This window comes from Rutilus rutilus (assembly GCF_951802725.1).
Source record: "Rutilus rutilus genome assembly, chromosome: 15".
Taxonomy (NCBI): Eukaryota; Metazoa; Chordata; class Actinopteri; order Cypriniformes; family Leuciscidae; genus Rutilus; species Rutilus rutilus.
Window position 1 is genome coordinate 15,896,303 of NC_140220.1, and position 15,173 is coordinate 15,911,475.

The 15,173-nt window shown below is 39.5% G+C and overlaps 1 protein-coding gene across 1 annotated transcript in view; it reads right to left on the reverse strand.

Annotated features, from left to right (window-relative positions):
* The window catches only part of rev3l (REV3 like, DNA directed polymerase zeta catalytic subunit), a 128,608-nt gene that overhangs the window by 80,497 nt on the left and 32,938 nt on the right, over positions 1–15,173 (reverse strand). Inside the window, exon 4 of the mRNA XM_084433337.1 lies at positions 10,788–10,948. Coding sequence (XP_084289463.1) covers positions 10,788–10,948 — 161 coding nt within the window. The remainder of the gene's footprint in view (positions 1–10,787; positions 10,949–15,173) is intronic.

Genomic DNA, 15,173 nt, shown 5'->3' on the forward strand with positions numbered 1-15,173 from the left:
AGATCTAAGCTACAAGCTCGATATTATAGACTACCTTGAGTAGTTTTTAATTCATAAACTCATAAAGTTTGATATTCGTGGCCAGAAGATAAAACTTTCTTGGAGTTTGTAAATACGGTAATACCCTGGCTGAACTGTGATAAGCTATCTTACACACATTTGCTAGACAAGTGACTGATTGATAAAAGAGACCAGGCCAGCCAAGAGGTATTTCCGAAAATTGATAAAGTAATGTATATGCGATTTATGAATTATGACCATGAGTTATGATTAGTAATATTTCCCAAATTCCCTATATTCTTGAGCTAATTCGCATTGACCCAGAGTCGTTTACGTTACAAGGTTGTGAGATCCATTCCAGGCAATCATCGGGCGCTCGGCGCTCATGTACCCCGTCTGGAACAGCCTCTCCTTGGCTAGTCCTTCTGACATTTGCCGCCGACTCTGACATCTCTGTAGTGGTTAAACATGAGATATAATTCGTCTTGTGTATATCTAATGGCCAATCTTTGGTCTCGTGAATCTATAATTTGTTCCCTGGCCAATCGTTTTGGCTGAGGGCTAAGTGAAATTTCATAACTTTATATTTAGGCTATTTAACTTTACCGTTGTAACGTCAGACTAGAGCGCTGACTTTGTATGTATGACTGAATTGTTTGCTTTATTTCTTATTACATAGCTTCTTGTACCTTTCACTTATACATTACATGGCTATTATTGATAAGACTGAAGTTTAACAAAAAGAGACAGGGTTGAGTTTTGTCATTTTTAATTTTATTACAGTGAAGATGATCAGAGTATAAATGCACATATTGCCTGAACCATATTAATAAGTTTAATATTTTACAAATTTTAACGAAAAGAGGCAGGGTTGTTTTATATTTCGTTTTGTTATAAATAGGCTATTGTTATACATGCAGTGAATATAATCAATACGCGTTGCCTGAACCACATTTGTGTGGCTATAATGTTTAAGATTTCTTTAAATGAAAACGAAAAGAGGCAGTGTGGTGTTTTATAACACAGTTCGTTTTATTGTTGCCTAAAATATACATACACAGATAACATTAACCGGAGTAGCAGAGCGAGCTGAGTGACGCTTTCAAGAACGCTGCTGTTCCATTTGCAGAATTACCGAACTCGCATCCTCGGGAGTCATTCTCCTGACTTTGCGTACTTGGTATTGAGAAACATGCCGATCGCTTCTTTCCGGCATAGGCTACACCATGCCTATTAAGTAAGGGTACTGTTGGCGGTGGAAACGCAAGCCAGATCAGGGTTTACCGTCCCGAATCATACTGTACCGTACCGTACCGCTTAGTGGAAACGAGCCATAAGTGAATGTGTCGCAGCAGCAGCTCCAGATGGCAATCACAAAGTATAGGACTTCATGCTCAGTCATCTTCGAAATTTAACAAAGACTGCAAAAGACCTGTACAGCCGGTGGCAGCGATGCATACCAACAGGTGATCAAAATAACTTCTGCATTACCAGATTAGTTTTGAGAAAAGCTGAATTCATACGGGCGAGACGAGAGGCAGATAGAACAACACCTCCACCAATGATCTCCAACTACCCCGTGGCAACAATTAAGTTAAAGCCCACATCCCTTCCAAAGTACACTGGTTATAAATGTGACTTTCACAGGAGGAAGAGAGACTGGGAAGCGCTTTAGAAGCAGGGTGAGCCTACCGGTTCCAAGAAGGTAAAATAGATTCAGGTGCTAGACAGTCTGGATGAAAGGATTGTACGAAATCTCAGCCTCACCACTTATAATACAGCTGATGACATTTTCTGTGTCTTTGAAAACTGCTATGGAAACGTGACAGCTATTGCAATTGAAATATTAGAGGACTTGCAAAAAAAAACCTGCTATCAGAAATCACCAGCCAAGGAAAATAGTTGAATTAAAACAAGCAGTAGAAAAGGCACTTGGAGATTTGAGTGACTGAGTGAGTAATACTGGCACTATTAAAAATCCACTAGTGATGAAGTCAATTGAAAGAAAACTTCCTGAGTCTTCCAAGAAAGAATGGCTTGTCCACATCTCTGACCAGCAGAGCTCTAACACCAGACAACCGGTTAGACAAACTTTTAGAATTCCTCAAAGAGCAGGAGAGCATTTACGAGTAGCTTGAACTATTAAAGGGAACTGAAATGAAATAGTAAGTAAAGGTGATATAACAGATGTGTTATCATTGTTATTTGTGGTAGGATACTTAAAACTGCTGAAATAGTTACAAGGGGGGAAAACAGTGATGTTAGTTTGTTGTTTTGTTACTAGGGCGCAGCCATCTTGAGCTTCAACAGTCCGTGACGTCACTGGCATGATAGGCTACCTTGACAGCTCCAGCAAAATGGCATCTCAAGAGCATAACCGATCGAGAGGGGGATCTTATTGCATTGCAAAAATTCAAAAATTGTGATCTGTCCAACAAGCGAATATAACACCTCCACATCAAGGGCCGAATAACCTGTTTGCAAAATGACTTTGCCATAAATGTGACCACGGCAGGTCCTGTAAACAAGTTCCACTCACCCCTTAGTTGTTATCATGATGTTCACCTTCACTGTAGATCACCTTGCTAAATTAATTAGACATCGAGGATGCTATCCAATATAAGCAATATCCAGCGACGACACCCGCAAGATACTTGTTAGTGTGATTTCAGCTGCTTTCAAACTGTGTATAAGAGACGCGGCAGCGTGCCTTGCCAGTTTAAATTTGACGGGCGCACACGCCTAAACGCAATGCACAGACAGCCAGTTGTCACAGCATGTGCACTAAACTAAATTCTCTTTATCATCTTATTGCATTTAAAGTGTCAAAAACACAAGGCTCTATGTGTATCAGTATATTCTAGATCCCTGCATTACTGTAGTTTTTAAAGTGACAGCAGTCTATATAAGAATCAGTATACGTTATAACAGTCACAAGCCTGTTACAGGGTAAGTTCTCTTCCTCACCACTAGGGGTACTAGAGGGCAACATGTGTGTGTATAACTCATGTAACATGGTAGAAGGACTGGGTGTATCACAGGCGGTTAATCCATCGACCGGAAGTTGAAGCCGGTCGCGTGCCGCCATCTTGTAGCAGAACTTCACTTGTGTTAGCATTCCATTGACTCCCATTCATTTTGGCGTCACTTTGACAGCGAATAACTTTACATATGAGGCGTTTAAAGACTCCATTTGTCCATTATTTATTTCTAAAGAAACACGACAATGTATAAAGGGCTCCATTACCTTCTATGTTACATTATGGCCCCGTAGAAACAGTTTTTGTAAAAATAGGCTAACGATTGCGTCATAACCACTCGACTCTCTGTCGGAGAAGCTCGCAGGCAATCGGGGGGACGTCAAGGGAGAAGCCCTGGCGTTACATTTTAAAATAAATACTATAAAAAATAATTAATCAGAATACTTACTCCTGCTTACTCACGCCAAAGAACTCTTTGCTCAAGCTCGCCGTCTCTGCAAGATTAACGTTGGCAGTTTGCACGCACAGCTACTAGAAGATTTACATCTGTCAGACAGGTTGCTCACGTCATCAAGCCTAGTTTGAGTCTGCGCGTCAGGAACGGAAGTGCTAAAAAAAATTATTAATAAATAAAAATCGCTAAAAATGGGCTTCACTTGTCTCAATTGAGTTCCAGTGAGATGGCTCTGTCCACTTCTTATACTGTCTATGGTGTATCATGCAAAGGCTGAAGCATGGCCTTGCCATGTAATTGTTGAGTCCTGGTTGAGAAACATTTGTTTTATGCTCAACTTTAAAGTAAGTGAGGTTATGCATGTCTAACTTGTTTTTTTCTTGTGTGTGTGTGTGTTTTGGAAGTGTTTCAACTATATTATTCGTATGGTTTGTTTTGATTGTTGTAGAAGGACTTGTTTGTTCTGGAGGATTATGGTCCATGAGAAGAATATGTGAGGAAGTCTTATAAGTTCCTTGATACACAAAGCTCTTCAACTCATCATATGACAATCACCTTTATTGTCCATGGACTCTGCTATTGAGACAGCAAGCATATGGATTAAGACTGATCGTTTTCTGGAGGATATACTGGACATTATGGGACTTTGAGGAATTCAGATAAGACTTTATTCTCTCTATTATCCTTACTTGCATCATCCATGGACATTTATTGGTCTTGAACTCTATATACATTTTTTGGTGTTGTGGTTTGGGGTGAATAATTGTGATGGAAGGTTGAACTGAATTGATTGGCGTGAATGTGTTTTTTTTTGCTACTAAATATAAACTACTAAGATTTTGCATTCAATGAAAGTCTTTAGTTTGTGTTTATGCTTTGTTAAATGGACTATGTTATTGCAGTAGGTTTCCTTTATAAAAAAAGTTGTATTACTGGTTTTGGGTTTAGTTAAATCTAGAACGGTTATAACGTTTCATTCATACAGTGAAGAATATGCAGTTTTATTATTTCATTTGATGATTCAATTTCTTACTTAAATGGTGTTTAGTGTTAACTTGTACAGTAAAAAAAAAAATTCAGTCAGAGTAGCCTGACAAAACGTTAGTAGCCTACAGTGGTACCATGCCAGTGACGTCATCGAACACGGCTGCGCTCTGATAACAACAAATGTAAATTTCAGTATTGGGAAAACCTTCATAGATGTTTTGTTTTTAATATTTTTGAATTAATTTGTTTACAGTTTTAATAACCAACATGTTATCGAATAATATTTTGTTCGTTTCAGTTCCCCTTTAAGGGATGAGGAACCAAACAGAAAGGAGTTAAGAACCGAGCCAAGACGGAAAAGAAGTAGTCTACAAAATCAAGCAACGACCAATCAGGGTGTGTAGTCTGTGGTGACGCTAAGCACAAAAGGAAGCTCTACTTCAGCAGACAGTTCCAATCACTAAAGCTAGCAGACAAGAAGGCTGCAGTAAGAAAACTGGGAGCTTGTAAAAGGTGCCTAGAAGTCCACAAGGACCATTCATTCTGCAAACCCAGCTAACTATGCAAGAAAGTGTTCTTGAGCATCACTATTATTTATGCCCAAATGCTGAAAGAAAGGAAAGCAGCACTATGCAGAAAAAGAGCAAACTTTGTCCTGAAGGAGAGGACTTTCTCAGTAGACATCCACTAAACTTAACACAGCAATGCCGAAGTGTGTTCTCAACACTGCAGCTAGAGTGTTCAATGTGACAAAAGTAAAAACACTCAAGGGCACTTTCAAGTCACATCAGTTGGCTTGCTATGGATTAGAAAGCATCGCGGAGATTCACAAAACAGTGCCACCTGAGCGACTTTCCAGACGTTCCCAACACTGAACTTGCACTTGAACTCGAACTAAAGTGGTCAAACTGCTTACAAGCCATTGAGAAGGCCAGCTAGCCCCATAAAGGGTTGGAGTGGTCAGTGACCTCATGCTGTGGGACAGACTACTGGGAAAGACGGTTGGAGGAACTCACCCAGAGCTCTCTGTAGAGGTTGCTGTATCTGCCCACAGATCCAAAACACACTTTGCAAGGTCGACGAGAATGGCAGCTTTGAAATATGAGGAAGTAACAGAGTACCGTCCACCAAACAAGCCATTAGCCAGATTTCATGAGTCAAGCACTCCAACCAGGAGCCAAGACCTTCTGGAGTAGTGGAAGTGGGATTCTATCTGTGCACCGTGTGAGCCTAAATACGGTGGTTGCCGCTGTGGAAATTGCCAACCAGGTGGAAAAGCAATTACTCTTGCTGAGGAAAGGGAACTCTAAATAGTAAGACTTAGGGCTGTGCCGGTAAACTTGACAACCGCACAACCGCGGTTGTAAAGCGCCACCGCGGTGGCTGAGTAGCACCGGCGGTGGTCTGCCAAAACAATTTTTTTGCGGTAGGCGTCTTTGTGTGGAAATATTAAACTAAAGTTTTTTTGTTTTGTTTTTAAATAGATTCAACTTTATTATATTATTTAAGTTACCAGTATTTACTGATATTTATTTCAATGCTTTACAGGCTTTAGTGTTGTTTCTTTGTTTTGTTATTTCAAAACAACCCCCCAACCACCGCACCACCGCCGGTAGTTGGTCCATTACCACCACGATGGTAAAAAACTGCCACCGTCACAGCCCTAAGACTGGGCGTGACGTAAGTGAGGAGGACAACCACAGCAAAGAGCTGCATTGGCATGCTAAATATCCTTAGTTGGAGGAGCCAGCTTCCTTGCCAAACAGGAGTGCAATTGAACATTCTTGAGTATGGAGAAACAGCTAGCCAAAGAACCTGAGTGGAAGGCTGCCTATAGCGTGACATGCTTGAGGGGCTGCAGTAAAGTTATCCAAAAACACAATCGCTAACTAGAGTGGGCCTGTGTGGTACGCAAGCTACCTTATTGCTCCTAACCCTCACTCAGTCACAACGCCAGTGAGACTTGTTTAGAACTGCAGCCAAAGATTCAGAGGTGTCAGCGTAAATGATTTGTTAGTGAAAGGCCCAGACTTTCTTAATCAGATACATGTTGTCCTGCTGAGATTCAGGAGCGGAGTGTACACCGCATTAGGAGATATCAAGATGTACAATTCCGTCTAGTTGGAAGACCGTTAAATGCATATGCACAGGTTCCTTTGGCAAGACTATCAACATTGGAGACAAATCAGCAGGCTGCATCACGCAGCTGGCAATGCGTGAAACTGCCAATTTACCATCCTTTGCTCACCTTGAGGGTGCTCCAAGACAGCTATGTTGACGACATTCTCACATCCCACAATGACCTTCACCACCTGAAGTCCATTGTGGCAAATGTGGAGCTGATCTTAAAAGCAGGAGGATTTCTTCAAGCCATGGGTTTTCTCAGATCAAAGTGGGAGGGGTGAGTCACAGGACGAGCCCTTTGGAACCAAAGAAAAGATCAGGATTCTACCAAACCAAATGACAACAAAGCACTTGGCCTAGGCTATGATGTGAATGAAGACAAGCTCTGTGTGATGACAATCAATCAATTTCTCAAAGAGAAAGAAGAAAATGAGACTTGGTCAGAAGACTTTCGCAAGAGCGAAACACCAAATCCACTGACACAAAGGGTGTTGATTAAGGTGTCAGATGTGTATGATCCAGTAGGCCTAGTGACTCCAACCAAACAGAAGGGAACAGTTCTAGTCCACAGAGCTTTCCAAGAGGCAAAGGGCGGTTCCAGTCAGTGAAACTTGGGACACCACCCTCTTGGATGGTCTCAGAGAAGATGTAATCAAGCTCTTTGTGGAGTGGGTCCAGCTTGGCCAGATTAAATTCAGTAGAACTATAACTCGTCCAAATCCCAATGCTGAACACTGAGCAATAACCTTTTCAGATGGAAGCGAAAATGCTTATGGTGCGTTGGTGCGTACAATTAAGAGTTGGGAAGTGATACCACTTGGTTGATAGCTTTCTCGCTGTATAGCACCAAGGACTGTTTGGCTATGGCTATAAGAGATAGATGAATTGCCGATCAAGTCTTCTAGATCTTGCAGCTATCATCAAGAAAGCATCAGTAAGCTTCAAAAGAAGGCATTCGCAGCAGTGCTTAAGAGGTCCAAAGAAAAACAGCAGGAACCGACTGAAGAATCAAGGCAAAATGGGGATCTCAACCAAGTTCAAGTAGAAACCAGGAGACCTCCTGCAGGGTCAGCTGTCCAAAACCTGTGTGACATGGAACGGTTCAGTGATATAACTAGACTAGTTAAAGTGCCCCTATTATGCTATTTTAAAGTTTCCTGATGTTGTTTTGGAGTCTCCTACAACAGGTTTACATGCATCAAAGGTAAAAAAACTGTTTAATTTCCTCATAATATACATTTGGACATCACCACATATTTCAATGATTCTCAAACGACTTGTCAAATGAATCAATCTCTCTAAATCCCTCCTTTCCTCGTGCAACTCTGCTCTGATTAGCCAGACAGCTCAGTCTGTTGTGATTGGTTTACCACGTACAGCGCACGCGTCGAAAACAAAAACACCATAAGACCATTTGCCATAAGAACGTCAGCTGTCCTGAGGCTTCCTACACCATAAACTAAAGACAGTAACGAACAATGACATCGATTTTACCATATCAATGCAAGCGCGAGTCCGATGATGAAACACTGGAAGAATTATTTATTCAACCCGAACCTCCATCGCAAGGACGACTCGAGCAGGACGTTTCTCAGTGATACACTACTCAGTCTGAGGTAGATTATGAGATGTTGCAACTGTAATTCCTCACCATCAGCATTAACAAGTGCATGTCCATCAACAAACCGATTATTTTACTTGTACTAATTTATTTACAGAGTATTTTTGTAATATATTGTGGTGAACATGTGGAAACTGTATCAATAACTGATGTAACAAACGTTGGTAAAACAAATCTTGCTCCATGCTTAATCTTTCCTCAAAGTAGTGAGAACGACAGACAATCTGCATTAATAGATACCGTTATAGGTAATAGTGGCCCACAAACTAATTAGCAGAAGAATTTAAGTAAGACAGAGTTAGCAAGTTAGCAGGAGACCTACACAATATAAAACTCAAAACAAAGTATTTTGAACACCATCTTTCAAAAGCAAGCAGTTTGTGAATCCTGCATTGAACTCTGAGATTGAGTCGTCAGTGAAATAAAGGGAACAGAGCAAAAGTTTAGGATTATACCGCTGTGATATCATGATAAAGATTAATTTTAACCACTGATTCTTCACATGCTCGTCCTTGGGCAGTGAAAGAAAAACTGGCTTTACCGCGACAATGTTATATTCAGTATCCACAGGAATCAGCTGCCAGTTTGAGGTTAGAGTTTTCCCTGGTGTCTGCGCACGCAATAAGTGGGCGGAAAATATGCTAATGTTTTGTCTTGACGTCACAACGAAACGGCTTATGACTCGTTTGAAAAACAATTCATTTTATTGACTCAGAGTCGACTCTTACTTTTGAAAGACAATAACTTCATATACGGTGCACTTTCAGATTTAAAACTTTGCAGGATGTTTTCATTCACTTAGAGCTATGTTACACACTACATGAAAGGTCATTTTCAAAATTCCATAATAGGGCCCCTTTAAGACAGCAGCATGGTTCTGAAGAGCAGTAAAAAAAAAAAAAAAAAAGTTCTTTTTAGGCAGAAATCGGACCCTAAACAACCCAAAGTGGGAGGCAGTCTCTTCAGCAGGAACCATCTCGGTGAGAGAAAGAAATGATGCCCTGCGAGACATTTTCCTTGCTACGAAAGAAGGTATGACTTTCCCGAACACCACCAGAGACAGGCTGGTAGTCTATAAGGATCCAGACTCTGGGCTTTTGGTTTGTGGTGGAAGTGTGCAGGTCTTTAAAGAAGATGTCACAACGAAAGTCCCGGAGGATTGGCTGAAACTCTGCTTAGGATGAGGAGGAAAGCTTGGGTCATCAGGGGTAGAAGAATAGCTCAAAAGGTTGTTGACAGCTGCGTTCAGTGTAGGAAGACCAAAGCAAAGAAATGTCAACGAGTGATGGGTAAATTACCGCCAGAGAGAGATCGCAGCCTGTTGCACCCTTTGAGTTTACAACAGTAGATATCTTTGGGTCCTACCTTGTGAAAGATGATGTTAAGAAAAGAGCATCGATGAAGGTCTGGGGTGTTGTCTTTGGCTGCATGTCAAGTAAAGCAATCCACACAGAGCTGGCTAACAACCAATCAACTGAAGGTTTCTTGATGGCCTTCTAAAGATTCACTGCAGTTAGGGGCTATCCAAAGAAGATCTATTCAGATCCATCGCTGCTGCTTCAGCCATTATATGGTAGAAATATCCAAATAAAAATGTGTTCAACAAGCTGACAGAAGTTCATCCATTTCTTGGTTGGAAAGTTAAAATGTAACTGAAGGTTTATTGTTGTCACTGTAAATATTCACTTTCACATATGACCACAGAGGAGAATCCAAGAGGGTCATATTCAGCAGACAAACTGGCACACAATTTTTTTGTATTTATTTCAACAAATGACAACCAAAATCAAATCCAAAGAAGCTTGTGAACAATTTTGAAGTGGCTGCGAGGAAGTTCTGCTAATTCACAAGCCGAGTGAGAGTCATTATCGCAAATGTAAATGTAATTATTAAACCAAACAAAATACAAAACTTTCAAAAACACTCAGAAATGTGATTATTTATTGAGTGATAGGGCTTTATTCACAAAAATCAGTGACATTATTACTAGATTTGATATCCGCAGTCTTTCCGTCACCTCCTCAACCTGCTTCCCTTAGTGTTTTTACACGTAAAGGCGAAAAAGCTTATTACACTGTCCAGTTTTCTCCCTGATGTAAGTTTCTATGGCAAGTCTCGATTCAGCATGACTGACCTATAATGGCGACTTTTTTCACAATCACGACAGAAAATCTAAATACTGCCCTAAACTCACTAGCAGAAAGGCAGCGGGATATAAAAAAAAACAGACGAACTCAACACGCCGTGATGGCAGATTAAGTAGAGGCTGGGACTCATTTGCATAAAAAGTGTGGTAACGGTGTATCCCTAATTAAAAAGGTATTATTACAAATCTTCAGAAGTTGAGCCTCTAAATTAATCCCGTTTAAAGAATCACTGCTAAAAACCTTAAAGCTAAAAAGACAAGGAAAAAATCTATACAAACTCATCAAATCAAACTCTTCAACTAATAAACTAGTTGGATTTTGGACTAGTTGACCATCCTGCTGTTTTACATGTTGGTCAGATAATCTCTTTCTAAGTGGGTGGCACTGTGGGCAATGTGAATCAGACTTTTAATAATCAAAAGTCTGGCAAAGCAAGACTACTTCTTGTGTGTATGAATGTGTGCATGCGTTACCTGTTGCACTGCTTTTTCGAAACTTAACAGCACCAAGACTGATCATGTTCATGCCGTAGAGGTTGTAATCGATAAAGAGCTGCAGCAGGAAGGGAATATGAGCTTCATGGGGCTGAAAACTCTTATTCATTACAGCTCCACCCTGCAGGAGTTCACTCACCCTACAAAGAGAAAACATGCATTCAATCAGTAACACCAAACACATGATATACCCACCAAACACACACACACACACACTGGCTTTCCATGTTCTTTTCCATGTTTCCATGTTCTTTGTAACCCTAAACCTACCCATCACAGAATTATTAAATTTTTTTCACATTTAAGTAAGTTTTCCTGATGGGGACCAAAAAAATGTCCCAAAAAAAAGGTTAACCAGGACAAACACTCCTAAATTCTAGAACACACCACATCACAAAAGGTTACTTTGGTACCGAATTTTCAGTAGTAGATGCCAATACAAGAAAAATTTCATGAATCTCATGCAAATCTATTTCAGTAAAGCACAAAAACAGCACAGCAAAATCATTGATATTTTATTTTTAAACAATATTAATTTCATGAAAACAATGCCATTTGACAATGCTTTTCTCATTTAAAGGTGCAGTATTCAAATTCAAAATATTGGGAGACTTGCTCAGACTTAACACTCACGCTGGTTGCCAGATTAAGGACACGTTACAGGAACGAGCACAATTGACAATGGAATGCGAGCATACTTACACAATAAGTTAATGAGTTGATTTATTGATTTATTAGTTGATATGAGTTTTAATATGCTCCCGTTAATAGAGATTTTTAGCAGGGTGCGGAGGCTTTTTAGGTTGGGTAGAATCTGCGATCTCTGACCCAGTTTGTTCGCTGGCTTCCATGCAATATGCTGTGTTTTCTGCCAACTGGCAACCTGTGGTGTCGAAATACTATTGGGTAAATTGGCAATATGCGATATCGGATATAACCAACTATTTTTAAACAAACAATTTTTATAATTTCCTAGGTCAAGAAAGAGTCAAAGTAGAAGTGGTCAAAATGCTGCATCTGTAACTGCATGAGAGGAAATATGCTGACATGTTAGAATACTTAAAAAAAAAAAAAAAAAAAATGCTTTATTTAACATGACAACCAACATCATAAATGTAACAGCATGAGTCAGATACACAAATTAATATGTTTTTGTTTTCACTACCGGGTGGGAAATAACCTGATTTATTAATAAAGTCTTGTAAACATGGTTTACTTGTGTTACCTGGTTATTGGTTTTCATGTAAACCGGGACAACTGGTTATTTCAATAAGCTGATTTTTGGAAGTTAACAGCGTGCATATAAACATACTCATTGCAGAGCCAGCGGAATACTAAAGATGGGGCGTCTGAAGAAACGAAAGGTGCCGATGACGTAACACAAAGTAACCCCCGCTAGAAAAAAATATGTGGCCCATTCAAGTATTTGTCGGACCTTAAACCTGTTGCTACTAGAGTTGGGCGGTATCCAAATTTTGATACCGTCAAACCTCCTCCCTATTTTACCGCGGTATACGGTATTACCGTGACTAATTAAAAATTATGACGTAAGGCTCAGACGGCGTCACCAAACTGTTGGCTTGTGCCTAAACCGTTCAGAAACTGAATACCAAACACTAATACTGAAACAACAACAACAACAACATAACATGCACAATATTAACAACTTTTATTAGCAACAAATAGCATCTTATAAAAAAAGTGCAAATACAACAGTCAAACAGAATTAAATTAACAAACATCCAGAACAGTTTTCGCGCACACAAATCAATTAAATTAAATCACACAGCCCGAACAACTTTTAATAACAACAAAGAGCAGCTTATAAAAAAAATGCAAATAGACCCACAACAGTCAAACAGAGTTTAATTAACATACCGTTTTTTCATAGTTTGGCTGGTCCTGCAACTTATAATCAGGTGCGACTTAAATATCAAAATTAATTTATACTGACTGACATGAACCGAGAGAAAACATTACCGTCTACAGCCGCGAGAGTACAGATGCTGCTCCTGTAGCCTACCCCTGAAAAAATTAACTGAAAACAACTGAAAAACTGTTAACTGAAACATTAACCTTAAGACAACTGAGAAAGCCTGAACACAAACAAAATGCCCCCAAAAGAAAAAATTCTCCATGTTTTCGGTGCTGATGCGGTGGTGACGCGTTCATGTAACGGTGGCGCTGCCAATAAAGCACCTAAAAGCTGTCACAAAGAACCGGCAAAAGTAATGATTATGAATGTCAAATATAGCAAGGAGACATTTCAATTGTTTACTAATAAACAAATGCTTTCTGTGTCAGTGTCGGCTGCGAAGATGAAGGTGACGATGCTGACTCGCGATCTTCGCAGTAGTGAACGCACCACAGAGAAATGCACACTTCATAGGGATTACATGAGCAGAGAACAGTCTGTTTTCTTTCGTTTTGAATTGTTCTGTTTAAAAGTACACATTTCAAGCTTTCTATATATGTCTCAGGTCTGTGAGGCAAGTAGGCTACCTTATACGCTGAGTTCCAGTACACGCGCCGGTGCCTTCGTGTCGGGATTATCTATTTTCTACTATATTATTTACTTCTTATTTATTAAATCCAGGCAATTGGTTGATGAAACATTGATTAAAATTAAAATACAATTAATACAAAACGAAATTAAATTTAGACAGGCTTTGTGCTTTCTGCTTGAGGTCTCTGTGAAAGTTTTAAAGCAGTCTTTTGGTGCCGCTTTCAGAGCGCTCACGTCCGTAACGGAGAACTGTCACGTCCGTAACATTGTTTTTTTTTGTGAAAATAAATTTCTAAATAAATGCAACTTGTAGTCCAGTGCGACTTATATATGTTTTTTTCCTCTTCATGACGCATTTTTTGACTGATGCGACTTGTACTCCAGAGTGACTTATAGTCCGGAAAATACGGTAAACATCCATATTATAACAATTATTGCAAATCAATAGGCCTAAATTAAAACACAGTCCAGTCTTCTTTCCAATATTGTTTTTAACGAAAACCAAATAAAAATACCTGAATCAATTAAATAAAAAATACACACACACACACACACAGTGCGAATAGGAACTGTGGCAAGTTGCAACAAATCTAGTCAAGATTGTGAAAAAACAGCATGTTTACTTTGTCTGTCTTTAACAGGGCAGGACCGTGAAATATTAAATAATATATAATATTTAATCCTTGTCTCCTATATAAGTGCATTGCATTTTTTTTTAATGACGTATACCATATTACCGCCCAAGCCTAGTTGCTACTACAACTATGAAACTAAAAGCGAGCAAATTCAAATGGCAGAGCATTGAATAATATTACTACATAAAACAAAAAGGAAAATTGCCTAGGCCAACATGTATTTGAAATTTTGACTCATCTATTCATAAAAAATAAAATAAACGTTTTAGACCACCAGATATAAATGCATCTTGGATACATAATTTCAGTAGCTTTACCAAAAATACACACAAATTAGCAGGATACCACCATCACCAAAAGTAATTAATTGTATCTGCTTTACAGCAAAACACACGATTATTGCAACAGCTTCACTAACACGAAACACATGTTGTGACCCTTTTAAGAGATGCATAATTTTATGGTAAGTTAGAACAAGCTGAAGTGCAACCGGTGACAAACAATAACAATTCAGTGAAGTCAACTAACTACGCCCTCTAAAACATGGAAAAAATATTTCATCATACCTTTAGCCTACTCAGTAGAGCTACTTCATGGCGCGTGAAGTTAATAGGTTAATGTGTCAAATGTGCTAGTCAAAATGTGACTGCGAAACAGAATGTCCTTAGTCTTGCGTAGCTAGACCTTCAGACTGCTCACAGCAAGAAATAGTAAATCTGTTGCAGTCCATGACGATGAGATGGTTGATGGACCACTGGCTGATGGACCAGTTTCCAGGTTGACCGTTAAAGAATGCAACACACAAATCTCCTGGAAATCCTGTAGAATTCCTTAAGTGTTTCCAATTTTGTGTGCCATAGGCATCAGACGTTCAGCCAATACGTGACCTCTGAGGCTGAGACTAGACTGTTGCTATAGTAGCCTAATATTAATGCTAGAAAGCTTATGCACTTCACAATTGTGATTTAAAAAAAAATAGTCTATACTAATGAATTTTCACATTCATTTTATCAATTAGTGAGGCTTCTCTTGAAGCAAGGTCAGACAGGTGTGTCTAAAAGTTGAACCTCTTCCTGAGTCTATCTCTCCGTAAGGCTGCACTCTGCTACTAGTTATTTCTGAGATTTTGGATGAGTGAGATTGGCCTGTTTGTTATTGTATCCAAAGCATTTGCATTTAAAGGGACACACAAAAACGGCACGTTTTTGCTCACACCCAAAAATG